We start from the raw sequence: 20,143 nt of genomic DNA on the forward strand, positions 1-20,143 counted from the left end.
GCCTGTTTCGTGGTCCTGCTGCTCCGTTTATCTTTTCGGCACTGCGTGTCGCCAGGTGATGGCAATGGTCAGCCCCTTCTTCCTCTGCAAAGGAACTTGCGATGACTGTGCTCTCTCAATCAACCACTGTAACAGAAAATAAAGCACCAAATGTGCTTTTCACCTTGGATTTTGCACCACTCATCTGTGCACGCTGGCCTCCACTACCTGCTACCGCCAGGTCGGGTGGAGCGAAGCACACTGTTTTTGATTGCCCAAAGCATGGAATTTAGCGTAAAAATACTAAAAAATGAAAAACTGCTAGGAAACTAGCCAAAACACCAAAATTCAGGTGGTTTGCTCCCACGCAAGTAGTCAATAGACCGGTACCATTGGTCGCTCTGAAGAGGTGGAGCGCCTGACTTGGCGGATTTCGGGAGATTCACCGCGAGCTGGAGAATGAATTCAGCAAGCGTCAACCCAAACCTTCATTCTAACATATTAGTTAACTAAGTTGGTTTAGCTCCCTCACTAAGTTTTTGGAGCTTGAAATGTGGGTCAAGAGACTATTTTCGTCTAGCGTTCTGCAGCTTGGAAGACCACTGAGTAGTGAATAGCTTAAGACCCTGGTTCTCAAACTACGTAGCAACAGCTTCTCAGTTTCACTAAATTAGAAACTTTCAAATGATGTTCTTGTTAGAGCTAGAACACTGCAACTGCGCACTTCAAATATCTGCCAGCCTCTTGATTCAAGAGAAGGGCTGCACTAATTTCTGCATTCAACATTGTTTCCGCGAGCAGCTTCCTCAGCACCATTGAGTGTTTGTACCTGGCACTTGTAACGCTTATTTTTAGGCATACGCTTTTAGGCTGGTGGCTCAAGTAATCAACTTGTCTCTGCCTCGGACAAATGAAGACTTGGAGCAGACAAACCCAGACCGATTTCAGCATTAGGCAATTTAAAACGTTACCACTGTATACATAGCTCAATTAGGTATGAAGCATGATGTAAAGGCGCCATAACGTGATCCCTAGATTAACGATGGTCGTGTTAAGTTGGTGAGTGGCAACGAGTCCTTCACTGGCCCGGCGGTAATGCCTTCAACACACGCACTCTAGCCTGAAAATACCTGTGTACCGAGGGCGTGAGAACAAAATTGAGCCATTATTAGATGTGAGTAACTGTACAACATTCACTTCCGTAATTATAATGTTTGGGCTATTTCATGGCTCCAGGGAACCGCAGTAGCCATATTCTTTGCGGGTATTATTATTCTAGTCGAAAGCCTGTAAAAGGAAGCACCATGTCCAGCAATTTCCAACAATGTAGCCCACGTATATAGGGCATTTTCAAATTAAAAATATGAGTAATATATCAAAGTTCATGTGACATGGTTGAGTAATTGTTATTGTGGTCGTGTCAGTTGCAAAGCTAGTCAGCTTCACAATTTTCTGTGCATTGTACTGCTGTAAATGAACCAAAACCTTTTTGAAAATTCCAGAAGTTATTACTAACTAACAGACTAGTTTTGGGCCTCTGATAGTAGCCTGTAAAGTGTACCAGTGGTTTAGAGGAAAAGGTTCTGCTACGTTTTTCACTATTAGCTAGAAGCCAGATTTTGTGAATTTAGCTTCGCCTCATATTGTTTTCGCTGTTTTTGCTCCTTTTGAGTCATCTAAAAAGCGTGTTTCTGCGTCGGGCTGACTTGAATCGGTGCGAGCCTCCTCCGCGCCAGTGTATTCGCTGGCCCCTGGCAAAGGACGTTCTCAGGGGGACTGAAAACCAACGCCACCGGCCTCACCGTCCCGTACATGCTCAAACATCGCCTCATAAGAAGTTTTACTTGAATTATTAGGAACTTCCCGGGCAACTTCAGTGTGATATGTTCCCCTTTCAAAAAACTCTTTTGCGCTCTCATGCATCACGACTAAGACCGCAAGCAACCCACAGGGCAAAGATATTTAGCCTATAGCGCTTGGGTTAGTTTACCCAAAATAGTCGCCATGTATTCGACATTTAATAAATGCCACTTACCAAGAGCACAAAGGTGACCAAACTACTCTAGTGTAAATGCTCTTACTTAAATACAAATAGTAGACTAAGAAAACAAGCAGATAACTAAATAAAAAAGAAAGCCTATACAAATAGTAATAATTTTAGCACTAAAGCACTTTCCAGGCGCCCAAGCATCACCGTAAAGCATATCAGTGGCCTTCTCTGCAGGATGGGATCAACAGGACTTCGCTGAAGCGTGCAGGCACGCAAGCCTGCTCAAAACTGGTTCATGCAAAGAGACGAAATTCAGTACCCCGTAGAGCTCAAATCCCTTTTCGCGAAGTAAAACAGAAGCATCGTGCATTCTCCAACAAACATGCACTGAGAGGATTTTCCCATCCACGTGTTAGCCAAGACAGCCACCCTTAAATGCCACAATAAAACTCGCGGAAATTCTTTCTAGCCATAAGATACATTTCGAAAGCCATATGGAGCTTTTTGTGTCGCGGAAGTGCAGTTTGTAGTGCGATGCCACACTGGACATTTCGTAATGGAGCGGCAATGAGCGTGAAACTACATAATATGATGAGAAAGTCGAACGTATAAAAGTTCAATTTGACTAAGCTTAAGCAGCATGCTCCTAGAAGGCGTATTTACGGGAACGAAATCGAAACTGGGAATGGCTCAGTATACAGGCACAAGGAAAGAGTCACGTCAGCCCACACCAGGGATCGAAGGTGCAACTCAATGCCGACCCCGATTTGAAGTAAAATCAGTTCTAGTGAGTCGGACAAAATCACGCCAATGCGTGGCTGTAAGTGCAGCGATAAACAATTCATCAGCAAGTCGTTCGATTGCCCCACAGAAGGCCGGGGCCCCACAGATCACTGAAGATCCAACCCGTACAGTTCTAGTAGCTTCTATCATTTCCTTTTTATATATTTAAACTTATGTGGCAGCTAAAAAGTTAATTGCAGACAGTGAACTGGGCCTGCACGGTAGAGCCGCAGCCAACACAGCAGGGGGGCCCCCAGGAGCTGTTCTTAGTAGTATCCATCATATTTGAAATTTTGGCTCCGGTCTCTTCACGTCAGTCTCACTTCGCTTCATTCAAATCTTTGAATTCTTTGGTGCATGAGATTCTCTCGTCAGCCCCTCGGGGGAGATGGGGGCCCCCAGTAGTTCCAGCTTGTCGAGGGATAATGAGGGACCTTCGCCTCCGCGAAGCGTTACCCCTGTGTCATCGTCTAGAGAGCAGAAGTCTGGCTCCGCAGGTAATGATCTGCGTAAGACTGTGAGAGCCCCAAGTAGCGAGAAAGACTCTCCCGTCTCTGCCTTTGCTACCTCAGCTGAACCCCGTAGCGGCGGGGGCAGCAAGGTACGAGATGCATCAAGTGGAAAGTATGTGTTCCAAACCTTTCGCCAACAGCTGCAGGTGCAGCTACAACAGGGACAGTCAGGACCTCAAAACCTGACTACCCTGGATGTTATAGATCTTTCCACAACCGCAAAACGACGGACATGGAAACGACTGAGGGAAGGAGCAGATGAACATGAAGTCGAGCAGCATCGTAAACGCATTGGTAGGGAAGAATGAAGTGGCCTTAAAATTTTATGTTTGGCGCCAACGTCCACTCTATGTCCTTTATCCTGATGCTGCCTTCTGCGGTGCTTAGAGGTCTTTCCACTCAAGTGTCAGCCTGCTATCCGCTTCCGGAGCATTCGTGCGTAATATGAGTCAAGATGGTAAAGTTTATGTGTATCCGTCCGTTTGCGAACAGAGCAAGAAGAGAGCGATTTCTCGCGCCTTGTGGAACACATTTTGCAAGGTGTTGAGGCCCGAGGCCCTGCTCATCACTTGCTAGTGCAGCTAAAAGACATTGCCACGTCGCTGCCACTGTTAATTCTCCAGCAGAAAGAGGTCATGCAGATTTTGCTGGACCATCTAAGAAGTCAGGACACCTATAGTGTTGTGTTACAGCTGCTACCAGCACTTGCGAAGGTAAACTTGCACTTAACGCCTTCTTTCGTAACCTTCACCGTTTCGTTCCGCCTACACAGTCTGCCCCTTCACCTTAGCAGGTGACATTTCTCGCCGCCTTTTGCTCACATGTTTGCAGGACTTGCGTCAGGAATTCCTCGTGTACCTGGAGGTTTGCGTAGGGGCGCTGCATCTCCTCATCTTCGACTTGGAAGACCAAAACGATGCCGAAGGAGTTCAGCAGCTCTTTCAGTGCCTCACGCAGATACTAAGGTGCATAAGCAGTGACAGCAAACGTGTACACAGGGTCAAGATCTAGATTTTGGCATGAGACGGTAGAATCTAGACCCCACATGGATAAACTGGTGCAACACTGCTGGAAGTGCATATGCTTAGTTTCTGTGCGCATGCGATTTCGTCTGTTGATCCGGTTTTTTTTCAGGTATCTGCACAAATACCTAATTGCCAATATGGAGGACTTCTTGGAGATCATGGTGCCACTTTTATTGCACAGCCCTCCACCCGGGACAACACAGAAACGCAAAAGGCCAATTACAAATAAAGGGAAGCACCCTCAGCAACACCAGCAGCCAACTGACTCTGCTTCAGGAAACAAGAAACAGGACGAACGACAGCGCCCGCGCAAACGCAGGATAAAGGCAGCGCGACTGAGAAATGCCTGCCCACGGAAAAACTCCTGCTACGAGCAGCAACGTGAGCCGACCGATGTCAAAGTCTCAGCGAGCTCTCTGTTGGCCGCTCAAGTTGTTGCGACGGTACTTCGCAGGGCAGCAAGAGATGAAGAATCCTTCTATGACTGTGTCGCCTCCATTACTAACTACTTTCCAGTGTGAGCCGCCGAAAACGTGAAACACAAGTGTGTAGCTGAATTTTCGCTCTAGTAGTTCAAGTCAGACGTGAATATGAAGGTCTTTCCGGCTTGCCAAGCTGGCAGTTGTCATGCAGGGATTCCATTGAAGAATGGCGTCCATGGTACGCCTTCATTTCCTGTGCGTGTAAGACCTGAAGGGCGTGTGCTATTGCGAAATGCTATTGCGTTCAGTCTCGATTTTCGTCACGATATGTGATCTGTTGCCTTGCAGGGTGCCCTCTCAGTGGCTCCCGGTTTTTTCTGTCGCCGCCTCACGCATTTTCTTTGAATGTATTCGGGGATCGGACACGGCATTCACAAATAATTTCGAGGGGCTTTCATGCTTTCTGGTTGCTAATATTCTTTTACGAGAGCGCTTCACTCTTCCGGTTTCTGGGGCAACGTACGAGCCCCCGAAGTTGGAGATTCCTTCCTCCCTAGATCAAAACAGTTGCCGTGCTGGCAGCAAATCTAGCAGCTCTTGCACTTTGCGTGCCAATAGTGACTCCAGCAACGGCAGCCTCACCTGCTCCAAGGCCTGCGGCAGGCAGGTGTATATGGCGCATGTTGAATGCGTTCGGAGGTACCTCCATGAAGCACGACTACACGCATCATCAACGGAGAGCCCGGCAGCATTGGCTCTACAGAGAGTAACACTTCGCCTGTTTGCCGCAGCAACGCATGCTGCGCTGAACGATCCGATGCTTTTGAAGAGAGGCCAGCAGCATACTCAGGGTGAAGAGGGGAGGACGCAGCACGCTAACGAGAAAGAATTGCAATGCCTGTTTTTGTCTTCATTCTCACCGTTTTTCACCTTTTACCCGCTACTCCCACTGACGTCGTTTCGGTACTTCTTGGGTAGCGATCAGCCGTTTACGTGCAAATCAACAGAAGACATGCCTTGCAGCCGTTGCTGTCTCCCCCCTCCTCCCCTGGTGGGCTCCTGCGCTATGGCTGATGCTGCTGCCTCCTGGTTCGCACCTGCGCAGAGAAGTTCAGGTAGCTTTGATGATTACATTCAAAGATTGATTAGTACTCTTCTGCCATTTTGTGTGGCTCCGTCTAGAGGCCACGAAGTCACGAAGGTACCGCCTGCAGCCGTCCATGTAAAAGACGCAGTGCAGCAGCAGTCGCCGGCGATTCCACCAGTGCTGCAGCCGCTCCTGTGGGACTTCTCAAATGTGAACTGGACAGCGGCCGCGGCAGTCGCTGTTATTGTTCCATGCTGCTTGTTGCGACTAATTGTCTTTGCATGGAGAGCTGTCGCTGTCAGCTACACCAAAGCAGTTTCTGTAGAAGGCAACCCGCTGCAGCACCTAATGCATGCCTTGTTAGCTGTGCAGAGCTATCATCAGCAACTATTGCGGAAGGTTGAGTCGAATGAAGTGGAGATGGCATGGCGAAGGTATTTTTTGCTTGAGCGAGTGTTGGAGGTATTTCTCTGCAGTTTGCGAACACTGCTTCTTGCGCCTAGCCCGGTTGCTGGGTTTTCATCTCTGTGCCTGCGCCAGGCAGTCGAATTTGTTGCAAGTCAGCCAATGGCATTACCGGATAGTTCATTTCGGGAAAGTGAGAGTTTTCGCTGGGTAGTGTCGCGGAATTCTCCGGCGCAGAAAATGCACAGGCAGCTCGTGCTTGGCAATATCTCCTCCTGGAGATGGGCAGCATACAGTGACTTACTAGCGATTCTGTTGAAGACCTATGGAAGGGATGGTATATTAGTGGGAACCAGCAACACTGCCTCCTTCATTCGACTCTTACTACCGCTTTACCTGGAGAGCTGCCTGAGGGGAACTTGTACAGAATTGCACCGTGTGGAGAAATCATTGAGACATTGCCTTGATACTGCTCGAGATGAAATGGAGAAGGCTGGGGCTTTCGCTGAGCTGGAAGTGGGATTGGCTAGTGCGCTTATGAGCCTTCAGTGGTTGTGGGCGCTACGAAAAGTCATTTTCGGTAAACAGGGTTTCGAGGTGATGGAGCCTACAGTGCGCATAAAGCTAACAAGTGAAGCACAAGCTGCCGCAGTGCAACTTCAGCACCAACAGCAGAGGCTCCTGTGTCTGCTGGTTGAGGCCATCCACGGTGGACAAGAAATGAACAAGCCTCGCAATGGTCTGCTTCTTTTATTCAGCCGCAGTTTCCTTACCTTCCTGGCGCTGCCGCAGCTCGTGAAATGCGGAGATGGTAACGACCACCTCAGTTGCCCGAGCCCTCCAGATTGCTTGATAGAGATATGCTCAGAGCGCCTCAGCAAGGCAGCTGCTGTATGCAGTACCAGCACCTGTGAGTGCATCGGCATGGCCTGCGGCTGTATTGGTCCCAAAGGCTCTTCATTCCAAACATCGCTGTCTGCAGCAGAATTTGAAGGAGCGCGCCGATACCTTTTGTTTCAAGACTTAGGCTTTGCTTTGGGGACGGAGGCGTCAGTGTGCCAAACTGCCATGTGTGATCGGAGTCCTGAAGAGCGCTGGGTAGAATGCGTACTTGCTTTTATGTTGTCTTCGCACATCGCCTCGGCATCCACTTCTCGCTGCTCTAAGAGGGGTCCTGTTCAAGATTCTGCGGCTCAAGCAAGCCCCGCGTTTGTCAAGAGCCTTTGCTTGGCCTTAAGGCTAATTAACAGTAGCATTTCTTCCAATATAAAAGGCGCTCAACAGCACAAGAGCCGTTTGCACAAGAACTGTTTGCAGGATTTGTGTCTAATGGCGATCAAGGTATTGCTACCGAACCTCTCATCTGGGTCACGTCGCCTTCGTCTGTGGTCGTTGCGCTTCATTTGTAGCTGCGACACAACTCTACTTTTGTCATGCGGAAGACAGAAAGCATTTGCGTCAACCAGTTGCCCAATACCTTCCGTTGTATTTGCTTCCGAGAAAACGAACCTGCTCATAATCAGCCTCTTACGGAAGTTGGAGCTCCTGGAAAAGCTTCAAGTGGACATAGAGACGGAACGTCAGAAGATCCAGTTGATCCACTCCTCTGCAAAGGAGATTTGTCTGATTCAGGAAACCCTAGCTGCGGAGGAGACAAAGGTGGCTACAGACGGACGTCCGGATTGTAGTGGCTTGGTGCTCTTGCTCCAGGTGGCGTACCGCGTGCTGCTAGCAGGGCTATCGGTCAAGTTCGCAACTGTGTGGCCGGAGGTTGTGGAAGCTGTGACTAGTTGCATCGAGGCTTTCCATGACTTTACTGCTCCCGGATGTGCTAAAAGATACGATGGATATTTAGGGGGATCATCCCGTGACGCGAAAGTCCAAAGTACTCTCTGCCCTGAGCAGCAACAGCGGAATGAAGCTTTGACTTTTTTGTGGAGGCTCGTCGTGTTGGAGACGCATAGAGCTCTCGAGCAGCTGAACGGTGCGCAGAAAGAGGAATGCCGCTTCTGTCCGATGCTTGCAGAGCCGTACAACTCAGCGAATTCTAGTTGCAGCACCTGCGAAGAATGTGTGAAGACAGCCTGGGGGAAAGCCAGTGAAAAAGAAATCGTCAGTGAGGAAACGGCACCCCTAGAAAGGCATTCGCACTTGCTGAGGATTTTGCAGCACTTTGGCGCTCGTTGGGGTGCTAGTGCATTTACACGGACAAAAAAGCAGCAGCAGGAGCATGCCGCTACGGATGAGGATATGCTGCAGGAAACAAATAAATCACGGGAAATTAGTGCTCTTACCGCAGCAGCATGGAGACGCAACTTCGCCCTGAATTCCCTCCGTTTCCTCCTTATCTACGGGCAGCAGCTTTCTGCCCAGCTTACTTCTTCATCTACAGGCTTCGTGGATGTAGAGGACGTTGATGGTGAGGGCGGGGCAGTTGCTTGCGGCGGGCTTCAAGAGGCCAAAGCTCCTGTAGGCACGAATGAGATTTGCAGTGCTCGCTCCTACAAACAAGGGTATTGGGGGCAGTGCAGTTGCATCTCGCTGCGTTCCACAGCTAGCTTAGTCCCCCGAGCACAGGATGTGCTTCGAGCCATTTTGGCTCATGGGGAGATACACGCCCCGGGTGTTGGTCAACGCTTGCTTGGCGCTCCCTATGAAGACCATTTGGAGAAGAACGACAGGGCCAAGGAGGTCAAAGAGCTTTGGTATCAATTTTTAGAGAGCTGCACCCAGCGCCTCGTCGGTGTGAAAGACTCTTCCTTGCAAGCTCTTGTCCTTCAGGTAAGTGTTTGAATTGATAAGACTTACTGGGATCTTGGGAAAATGCGATGCTGCGACTAATATGCCCAAATTGTGTTCAAGGCGTTTTCGTTTCATTGTTCAGACATTGATGCTCTGTAGAGAGCTCCAGCAGGTGGTAAGGCCATATTTTCCAGTGCTAGAAGAGGCCCTGAAAACTAAGGGAGGAGCCCCGTCGGGCCTATTGCGGCTTGTCCTAGGAAAGGCAGAGGCGGAGCATCACCTGTTGCAACCTTCCGCAGAAACCAAAGAAAATGTCGTGCTACTTAACGAGCACCGTAGTTTTATGCTTCCACTAATCGTTCGCTTACTTATCAGCAAGATACAAACGAGAATGTAAGATAGTGGCCACGTGAAGGATCATGGATGAGCTGCTGCTTTGAATTTTGTATTCTGCTGGTTCTCGTATATATTGCTCTTAAAAGTTTTGAGTCCCGGCGATGCTTCGATTTATTTCTTGAACCTCGATGGGCATATGATTTGCGCTATTCAGGGGAAGGTCCCCAGGAATTGTACTGGCAAATCGACGCAGGATTTTTGGCTTGCTTAGCAGTCTTGAAGAATCAGAAATAACAATGGTTCTGGCAGTCCTGACTTTGCGGCTGGTACAGCTTACGCCACGCGTCGCGCCGGCCCCTTCGGACGAGCTAGCTCAAGACTCGCAGACTGTGGCGCCTTTGGAGGGCATGGAGAAAGAACGCTTTCTAGCGGCTTTTATCCGCTGGCAGTACCAAAAAGCTGTTTTGTGTCGAGGAGATGCATCCCGTGCGGCTGCTGAGAACGACAGCATCTCGAAGGAGCCTCCAGTGCACATAACGCTCTCAGGCCAACTTTTTCGGTCTTCCTCTTCTACCCAGTTACATGGGTTGCTGAAGTCCTTGCAGCACCTTGTACAGATGCAGCAACATACGTTGAGACCGGCAGCACCGTTCTTGGTATTTCTCTTTGCAACAATTTTGCAGCAGCTTGTCCCCACAAAATTGGGGGAGTGCCTTACATCCGAAGAGCTACATGAGGTAGCAGGGCAAGACGCTGCTGATTCTGGCACCGACGAAGAACAGGATACAGAAATTCTCTCAAAAGCAATCAGGCAAAAGACTGAAAAAGTTGTGCAGAACGTTGCATCAGATTCGGAGGACGATCAGGAGGATCTGACAGCTGCAGTAAATGTGCGCCACAGGAAACATTGCATCAGAATAGCGATTGATTCATTGCATTGGCTGATATCGTCCTTTTCAGACTTCATCGACTCTTGGAAAGTACTGTTGGCTCCCGCAGCCCCCAGCTTGCAGCTTCTGCTCTCTACTGCGGTCGAAACAGGAGCAGCTGGCCATTTGGGGGAACCCAAGAGGAGTGGGAGTTGTCCTGCTATAGTGCGATTTGTCGCTTCTTGGGCAACGAATGCAGTAAGCCACCAGATTTATTTTAGATAGCAAATCTATGCAGCATCCGCCGGCGCTTGAACTATACGTACGTGATTGGTGAAGGAATATATACTTGGTTTTGAAAAATATGACAGTGACAGAAGGGATGACAATGCGGCAGCATCCTGAATTTATATTGAGCTGTGCATGATTCAACGCTTTCCATCGAAGTCTGTGTGAGGGTTTCAGCACTGGAGCAAGATTCACACGGCTGGGATTGCATGGAACATGTCCCGCTGAGTGCGGCTGCAGCTCACCTGGAGGCTGAAACCGGCCTTGTGTTGCACTTGCGCTCCATGAATGCCTGTGGGTGCTTCAGGATTTCTTCATTTTGTACGAGGAGGTACTTCCAAATGCTCTACCGGTTCTTTTAGGGGCCATAGGTTCTGGATCTTTGCTGAAGTTTTTGCAGCGTAGCAGGCAAAGTACAACTCCTTTGCTGGAAGCTGCTATTGAGACAGCTTTGCTTCTCTCATTTGGAGGTCGCACGAAAGAGCAGCATGAAGAGGAGCTGCGGCTTTCTCTGCGGCAGATTAACGCCATGAAGCACGTGAACCAGAGGAGACGCCACCGCAACAGCTACGAATCTTCTTCGTCCGACGAAAGTGACGGAGATGAACAGGAATCAAAACACGAATTTGTAGACAATGACAAAGCTATATCTCTCAAGAGATTCGAAGAGGCCTACGAGACCATGAAGCGACAGCACGAGCTCCAGCAGCAACGGGGCATTCAAATACTGCTGCCACACATGGGCATTTTGTTGCACTCAATGGAGCTGCTACTTAACGCGCGACGAGATGCAGGCATTCTGACAAAAAGTGGAGATGCACACTCAGCAACTCTGGCAGATCGTGCTTCTGAGGGTGGAAAGGCAGCGGATGCCAATGACAGTGCTCAGGCGTTCCTGCATCGTAGAAAAAGAGCGCAGCTTGTGGGTTTCAAGGAGCTGCAGCTGCTGACCCGTCTTGCAGCATATGCTTGTGCAGATAAGGACTCTTTCAAGGAACTACCAAAAGCCCAGAACGAGCTCGCTCATCATTCTGAGACGGGTTCTATCCCAACGGCAGCAAAACTGATTCGTCTGTTGCTTCTCTCCTTGCCTTTGCGAGTGCGTTCTGGTGGGGCAGCAGCACGCCAGCAGCTGACGCTTGTTGCAATACAGGGACTATTGCCTGCATTGGCTAGTTGGCGGCGGACGCTGGGATCTAGCAATGACTCATATGAAAGGTCTTCTGAAATGCGCAGGCTCCTTCGTGGGCTGTATGCGTCGTGTTGCAGTCTTCTAGAGGCTGCAGAAGATTTGCAGTGCCGCGCTGAGGCCTCCAAGCTTTTGCTGGCGACCGAGCTCGCTGCATGCGGCTGCGTGCTGAAGGAGCAATTCCTCTCGGAGCAGGTTCGAGGATTTGCACTGAAGGAAATCAGTGCTTGCTGGGATGCAGAGGGGACAGGCAATCTTGAGGCTTCACCGGTTTCCTGGCTAGCACCGGGAGGGCCTCTGAATAAATGCCTTTTGGATAATGCTCTGCCATCTCTTCTCGTAGACAGAATTGAGCCTGCTTCTGCTATTTTAGCGGGGAGCAGCGAACTCGCAGCAGCATGGCGAATTTGTGTGGGGCTTGTGATGGTGTGCGCAAACTTTTTGAAAACGGGAAGCCGTAGCCCTCCAGAAGAGCAGCGACCCGACGTCGACATGCAGGTTTCGGTGCTCTTGGCATTGGTAGAGAATCACCTCGATCCCCCTGCCCTCGCACAAGGCACCAAGGACAGTGCAGCGGAGACTCAGACGAGCGACTCACAGGCTCATGTACAAATAGCTGGTGGTGAAGAAAAGGGGAACATAAGGAAGCTTTCAGAAGATGCTGTGAAACAAAATGAGGCAAGAATAACACGGCGAGAAAAGTGTCTGCAGGAAGACAATGGCATAGGAAGGGGGCAGGCAAGGGGAGGCCAAGCGTGTGATGTGGGGCGACTGAACCTTCACGCATCTGCATTCGAGCCGGTGGTTCGCCACGTACTGTATCTTCTTTCAGAGTGCTCGGACGACATTACGCTACAGCACGTTGCGCTTGCTATCATCCGAAAGGCTGCGGTTTCCCTTGGCGCAGCTGCGTCTGCAGCAGCGACGCGGCGAACTGTCGTTCAATTTTCAGGGTCTCAGCACCAAAATGAGGCACAAGGGGCTGCGGAGTCTGATTGGGCATTTGCCGTTGAGATGCAGCGGCACATTATGAAGTCCATCATTCCTCATCTTCACCGGCTTTTACGTAGTATGAAGGAACAGTGTCAACAGATGGCCCTGAGGGCATTTGATGCACTTGTGAGGACGCTGGGGCCGGCAGGTCCCTTGCTGCCCCCTCCTCAGGCTGCTGTAGCAGATGATGACGAGTCGATATCTGCATTGTTTATTTCAGAGTCAGACGAGAAACAAAGAAATATGCGACTGCATCTAGACTTGTACCCACTACTCGCAGCAACCCAGCTTACTCCTGCCATCAAGGAAGTGGCCGCACTCGCGCAGCAGCTGGTAGCCAGCGGACAGACGGGTAGAGCTGCGACTGCTGCCGCCAGGGCTGCTCAACTTGAGGCTCTTGCAGGGGAGCAACAAGCTTCAGAGCGCGAAGGCGGTGGAGACATTTTGGTGGATTTGTTGCACATGCAAAAGCACAGGAGGGCCAGAGGGATACAGCTCCTCACCAAGGCTGCATCGGCTGGGAAACTATGTCCTAATACATTGAAGCACTTTTGCGTGCCCCTTGCCATATGGGCAATATTGCAAGACAGTGATGCTGGAGGCCAGGTGGGAAAGCAAAAAGGCTCGAAGGCATCGTCTCAACACTTCAAAGGCCGCACCGAGGCGTTTAGCCAGCAGATGGCCGACCATGGAGTGGCTTGTCTGGCAAAGTGTTGTACTCAACTGCCTCTGAAAATTTGCATACAAACATTGAGGCAACTTGTCACACACCTAGGGAAGACGCCTCAGCGCGAGGCATTTATACATCGCGCGATTGCAGCTACCCTCAAGGCGTTTCCTTTTGGCCTTACCGACGCAGTACATCAGACACTAGCGCAACCTCGAATCACAGATGAACAGAGACAGGGAAATACAAACAAGTGTCTCGCAAGTGTCTGTGGATCAAAAGAAATGGAAGCTTTGGTTCAAGATACAAAGCAAATCCAGCAGCCGGAAGCAGATGTACCGAGTGGGACGGGACGAAAGGAAGTGGGAAGTAGCGAAGATACAGTTGACGATGGCAGCACGTTGGATCAGATCAACGCATCCTCGATGACTGCCCAAATGAGGTGAGAGTTAGCTGTTACTTGCCACTGCACGCCTGCATGATGCTTTTTTCGGCTTATAGTGAGATTTTCTTGCGGTTTCTTTGTTTCTTCTCTGGTTTAGGAAGGAAAAGGTGGAAAGCTGCATCCGGCAAGAGCTGCTCCCAATGCTTTATCCCCTTGCCTTTGGCAGCAAAGTCAGGCGAGTGGCTGCAAAGCAGGAATCTACTGATGAGCCGGGGAAAGTGCTCGAGGGCAAGGAGAGCAAGAAGTACGAAAATCCAGTGGTGCGTACAGAGCTTGTTGCCGTTCTCGCCCTCCTTGCGCGGATGCTACCGCCAACCGAATTTCACTTGCAGCTACCACGACTTGTTCGTACAATTACCTTCGCTCTACGGTAAGCGCAGCGGTTGCATCTCATTCTAGTGAGAATCACATGTGCAGATAAGCGTATATCCACTTCAGCAATGCGAATGGGATGTTCTTGTATCATAGACGTTTTTTTCCATATGCGTCTTTTGTTAGTGATAAGAGCTTGTCTGCACAGAGTTACTGCGGGCCGTCAAATTTGCGCATCAGCCTAATATTGCGTATCTGTCTGTCACTTGCGAGCAGGTCACGGGAACGTAGTGCTCGCCGGGAGGCTCGCATGGCTTTGACTCGTCTAGCAGTCGATCTAGGGGCTCCCTACTTCACATACCTTGTGACGGAGATACAGAGAATGCTGGGTCCTAAAAGCGAGAGAAGCGCAGAGGCAGATCAACAGAGCTTTCTACGGCCTGTATTGCTGTATACACTTCATGCAATGCTTAGCGCCTTGCAACAGCAGCAGCCTACACTGTCAGGCACTCCTGTGCTGCAAGCAGCAGCGGAAGCAGCCACCATTGACGGAACGCGATTCGTCCAGCCCTTCGAGGCCGCAGTCCCACTTTTGCTGCCTCTCATTGCAGAAGTACGTCTAGTATTCACTGCAAATCAGCAGAAGCGATGATATATGGCCTGGCATGTGTGTGTTTTAGGAATGCGTGCCGCTTGTAGTGGATGAGGGCCGCTTCTAGTGCAAATATAAGGATGGCTGTTGAAGTTGCATGCGTTGGATTCCTATCTATGCGTATTTAGCCCCTTTCCCATGAACAGTAGTTTAGTATGCATATGTTTGCAATACAGGAGGTGAACCGCGTGGCAGATCCTGACCGCCTTGATCAAGAAGAAGGCCGCCGTGCATTCGCCAGGCAAGTTGATGAAGATGACGTCGGCGGCCTTTCCGCATCTTCTATTGCGAAAATTAGTGACGTTAGCACACACGCTAAAGTAGAAGAGGCCCAGACGCTTAAAGGGCCTGCCATGTTGCTACTGCTAACACAGAGCAGCAGCATCAAGTGCCTTACAGACCAGCTGCTTCCCTTCGTGCTGGGTCTACTCACCGGAGTCTCTTGCAAACGTGAAGGATGGAGTCGTTCAGCGGCTTTTTCCAGCAAATATGTTAATCGGACTGAGGACTTGCTGCTGCATTTCGTATATGGCTTAAGCCGTAACAAGGAGATATCTTTAGAGCGAAAGCTGCGGACAGCCAAGCAGCTCCTCATCCTCACGGTGGCCACTCTGCAGTTTCCGCTGCTGCATCCTATTTTACAGAGCGAGCGTGGACTCGGCGAGTCGCTCTATCTGCTCTCAAGGCAGCAACTGTTGCTGCTTAATCGTAAAGGGCATGCAAAGAGGCGCAAAGGAAACAACAGCGCCAAGGAGTCGCAGGCTTGTGTGGAGACACCCACAGCACCCATGCAGTGCGAGTCTCAAGACGGTGGGCAGCAGATGCCGCTAACCTTATCGCCTTCTCATGAAGAGGATTTGCTAGCCCTGCGCCTTTTGCTATTCCCGGAAAGGAAAGGCGAAGAGACAGAAGAAGAAACAAGCTTCACCGCTGAGCAGACAGATTCCCCTCCAGTCTACGGTAGGTGGGAAGGCCTGGCTGCACAGAGCAGCAGGAAGCTGCTAATATCGTTGCTAAAGAATAGTAAGGAACGCAGCATGAGCTTACAACCTGGCGCGATCATAGGACGCTCACTCGCCCAAGCAACTCGTAGTAGACCTCAAGGAGCAGTAGGCCTCGAGCTGTCGACACAGTCCTCTCTGCTGGGGACAGCAGCCCTCCGTCTTCTTCATTTATCACTCAAGACAGCGAAGATGCCACTGCGAAATATGAGGGAAAAACAGACCGGGCAGGTCACACAGTCGAAGGCAGCCACATTGGTTGGACAAAATTTTGATGCGCGCGCTCTGCGCTCTTGCATGGAGCAGCTCGATGAGCTTGCAGTGAAGGTAGTTTGTTGTTTCAGCTGCAAATCGACTAAGCTGGTTTCATGGGGAGCCCGCTGTTTGTTAGAGTTAATCTCCTTGCGCCTACCTCGACTTGAAAGCCGTGGTGCCCTGGTAGCTTACCTGACGATGCGAATTTTTCATTCTTGCGGTAGCGGGAGCGGTGTGCAAGTAAATTATCATTATACGGCTCGTTCAGAGCTTCTTCCCATCTGCACGAAGCTCCTGGCAACCTTGCTGCTACAGCCGCAGGCTTCTAAATGGATGGACACGGCGCTGAACCCGTCGCAACATATTGGTGGGGACATACTGAGGTCCCTCTTGCGAGAGCAGCTCCGCATACTGCCGTGGAGGCCTCAAGACCAGCAGCAGCGACGGCTGCACGAAGAGCATCAGCCGCCACACAGGGAATGGGCACTTACTGCAGCGCCTCATGCAGATGTCAGCTTTAGTGTGGACGCAGTCGTGACTGAGGAGCAGGTACAGGCTGCTGGACAATTTTTTCTCAAGGAAGCTCTTCTCGCCCACATTTCTTCTTCTTTAGAGGATAGTCAATTGCAGCTTTGTGCCCTCTTCCTCTTCAAACGTGTAGTATTACAGCACTACAAAGACGTTGCAGGTGAGGCTGCTCGGCGGGCTTTGGAGGAGTCAAGGCAGGCAGCGGGGGAAATGGACACAAAATCTCTTCGCAAAAATGCGCAGAAAAAGCGGCGGCGAGACGCTGAAGTTGCGGAGCGGGGAGACAATTCGGCGGGGAAAGTCAAAACTGCAACAGTTGAGTTGTTGCCTCTTGTATACGAGTGTGTTGATCGCGTAGCAAGGGTCATGGTGCAGCACGCGACCTCATCAGGTATCAGCCAGAAACTGTCAAACATCTGTGCGGACGTTTATGTTTCGTTCCTTCTCAATTTTCCTATGACTCCTAAGCTCCAGCAAAGGCGAGTTTTTTTTCTTCTTCAACAACAGAAGTTCTCCGACGTCTACGGCAGACGTGCAGCCATTGGTGCCCTTCTGAAAGTAGTGGTAAGCCAGAGTGGCGGAAAGCTTTGACAGATATACGGTGGACAGCTGCATCTACAGAACAACTTAGAAATGCCAGATGCCAGCTCAAGTATTGTAGACAGTTGCAGAACCACAACTTCGAAACGGCAGGTGCCAGCTGAAGTACTGAAGCTTTTTCTGGGAAGTGTTCGTAGCAGCATTAAACTTGAGACTTCACCCCTGGATGGCTGCTTTCGTTGTCTTTTCGTTGCTTTTTCTCAGCGACGATTTCCTGCAGAGCTCTTTATGGAGCGCTACGGGCAGGTAGCGGTTTTGACATGCTGCTCAACACTGGCAACCGAGACGGACCAAGTTGCCCACAAGCTACTACAGCAAGTCGTAAGGGAGATTCTGCAGCTAGTTGAAGTGGCGGATGATCCAACGTCACACCTCCAGGTCTATCTCGAAACTGTATCTAGGTAGGCTGCGTCTGTCGTGCCACCGTATTCAAACTATAGATTCTCTAAACAATTCCAAGGGTCCGCACGTTCAGAAGTTCTGACATCATTTTGTGAGCCGCTATAGTTCTTTTTGAATTGAAGTTGTTTTGTCTTGTTTTCAGGGTTTTCTTGCTTTCCCGAATTCGGCACTTGATGGCCCTTCTTGAGTTCCTGAGCGTCTTTGTGCCACATATTGGCAAAAGTATAAGTCGAAAATGCCTTGCTCACTTCATGCCGGCAGTGCTGCAGCTTCTTTGCGCTGTGTTCCACACAGCCGCAGACGGTACTCATGCTCCAGATTCCTTGATAGACTGGCGTTTACTATACAAAATAATACAAGTGGTTGAACAAATTTTTGCAGTTGGTGGTCTCCATTTAATGGAAAATGCTTTCGGGAAGGCTGCGCAGATCTGGCAGAAGTCCGGCACAGAGGGATTGCGTAGACTGACTGCAGCAGGAGCAGATAATGCTGTGGAGAGGGACCCTAAGGTTCTTGAGAGGCGTGGATTAGAGGAATTCATAACCACCTTCGACATTTGGGTGCCACACAGTAGCGACCGACCAAAGAGCTCTAAAGCCACTCTCGAAGATCATCAACCCAATCTGCCCCAGCAGCAAATTGTTGCGGGGCTGCATGCAGCGCAGCTCTGGAAGGAGCTGGCTGGAACGTGCTTACGGCATGAAAACGCATGGGTGCGCTGCGCGGCGCTGCGGTGTGTAGGCCAGTACTTGCTGCAAACGCCATTTGCAGCTTGGCGTCGTGCTGTTGTTCCTTTGCTTGCCTTCCTTAAACTGGGGAGGAGCAGCCAGTGCGCGGAGCGACCCAGTCCTGCAAATCAGACTAATCCGTTGACGGATTTGGGCTTGGCATTAGCGAAGCACTTTGGCAAAGACAGCATGCTAGAGAGACACCCATCTGCTGTGCCTTTTGCGATCGCTGCTCTCATGGGTTGGGCCCAGCTTGCTTACAGCTCCCCTGAACTGATACCGGTCAACAGTAAACCACGGAGAACTCAAACAGGTGTTTCAAAACGCGAGGAGGAAGTGGATAGGCAAAATTGCTCTGACGCTCTTTCAGATTACCATGTACAAATGGCCGACTCAGAACCCCTCAAACGCATCCGAAGTGCAGAGGCGTGTCCTGAGCAAGTACTGGAGTGTCCATCAGCGGTTTGCGGCACCATAGATACAGCAGCAAAGGTCACATGCTCTCCGAACGGCACAGAGCTTGCCTGCTCCCGGGGAGAAAGTGATGAGGAACAGACAAGGAATGATGTTAAGGAAAATGCACTTGAGACACTTGTCCCTCATGGCGTCGTCTCAGATCACGAAGATCACGAGACACTGAAGGGAGAATCAAAGAAAGAGAACTCGCTACCTGATAGTGACGGTGAACAAGAGTTGGAGGAAGCGGATACCGGCGAGACTGACGAAATGGTATTAAATGAAATGCAACTGGAAGCATCGCGGGATGACAAGGAGACGTCTGTTACAGCAGGACGGCCTGTCCCATCGTTTCCTGTGCCGATCAGTTCCTGGAAAACATCCAAATCTAATAGTGGAGAGATGGTTGCAGACCGCTGCCACGAAGCAGGCACACTGCATCCTCTGGTGTTCCTTGTATCTGGGCTCAGCCGTTGGCTTCGCATACACTTGGGTCGGTTGGGTTACAGTGGTAACAGCTTACGGGAGGCAAAAAATCCGCAAGGTACAGTAGTGCGCGTTGCAGGGATTCTGACTTTCTTCGGCTCTCTGGTTAAGCTGCTGCCCCTCGCCGAGCTCCCTGATGACTCCAACGCAGGAAAATTAGCAGCAGCAAAGGGCGAAGTGGTTCACGAAGTGCTGCGGCATGTTTTCGATGTGGCGTACCGCTGTTCGACGCTCCACTCTGAACTCGTAGCGGACTCAGTGCTAGCGCAGCTGGTAGAAGTCGAAATGGAAAGCATGGAAGAGGGTGCTAAAGAGAAAACCGCAGGCGCCTATCTGTCGAAGAACAACCAGAGTGTCTGGGAGTCACTTCGCTCGTTAGATCCGTTAAGGCAGTTGGGTGAAGTTGCAACGGGAGGATCGACATTGCTGAGGAAGATGGAGCGGCTCCTAAGGAGCGCCGGACACCAGGAAACATACCGCATACTGTTAACAAACACACGGCAGAACGTCTCCTCAAAGCGAGTGATGCGGAAGCTTAAGGTACAGCAAAAGTTCCTAGAAAATCCGCAGGCCTATGCTCAGCGCAAGCGCCGAAGGAACAAAGCCAAAGTTCTCCAAAGAAAGACACGCCTGAGAGAGACCATCTTCAGGCGTCGAGGGTACGTTAAACGAAAGCGGCGTGCAGAGTGAAACCCTCTGCTGGTTCGTAGCCCATGCTTGCAAACAGCTGCTTAGTCGTAACCCTCACCCTGCTATCAGCTTCAGTTTCATATCAGCTTCAGTTTCAGGTGAAGCCCGCGGGCTTGACTGAGACTTTAAATATTGCATTGTTAGGCTGGCACTAGTTTTGATACGGGATATTTGAGCAGCAGTGAGAATTTCAGTGCAGGATTTGTAGGCAGCCGCCACATGAGTATGCGACAACCCTGCGTTCCCTGAGTCTCTCCAAGAAAAGCCAAGAAAACCCTATTGTCTTCTGCAACTAGCTACA

General features: G+C 50.4%; 1 protein-coding gene across 1 annotated transcript; it reads left to right on the forward strand.

The window, feature by feature from the left end:
* Positions 1-2,536: 2,536 nt before the first annotated feature.
* ENH_00069070 (hypothetical protein, conserved) lies at positions 2,537-19,842 on the forward strand (the record flags this gene model as incomplete). The annotated part of the gene is made up of 15 exons (XM_013577430.1): positions 2,537-2,568; positions 2,600-2,877; positions 3,115-3,558; positions 3,757-3,977; positions 4,096-4,229; positions 4,399-4,806; positions 5,060-8,984; positions 9,088-9,338; positions 9,496-10,408; positions 10,746-13,729; positions 13,830-14,102; positions 14,321-14,657; positions 14,873-17,044; positions 17,285-17,481; positions 17,625-19,842. 15 exons carry the CDS (start codon positions 2,537-2,539, stop codon positions 19,840-19,842), a joined length of 14,787 nt encoding a protein of 4,928 aa, XP_013432884.1.
* Between the last annotated feature and the right edge of the window lie 301 nt (positions 19,843-20,143).

This window comes from Eimeria necatrix, genomic scaffold, assembly GCF_000499385.1.
Source record: "Eimeria necatrix Houghton genomic scaffold, Enh_scaff65, whole genome shotgun sequence".
Lineage (NCBI taxonomy): Eukaryota > Apicomplexa > Conoidasida > Eucoccidiorida > Eimeriidae > Eimeria > Eimeria necatrix.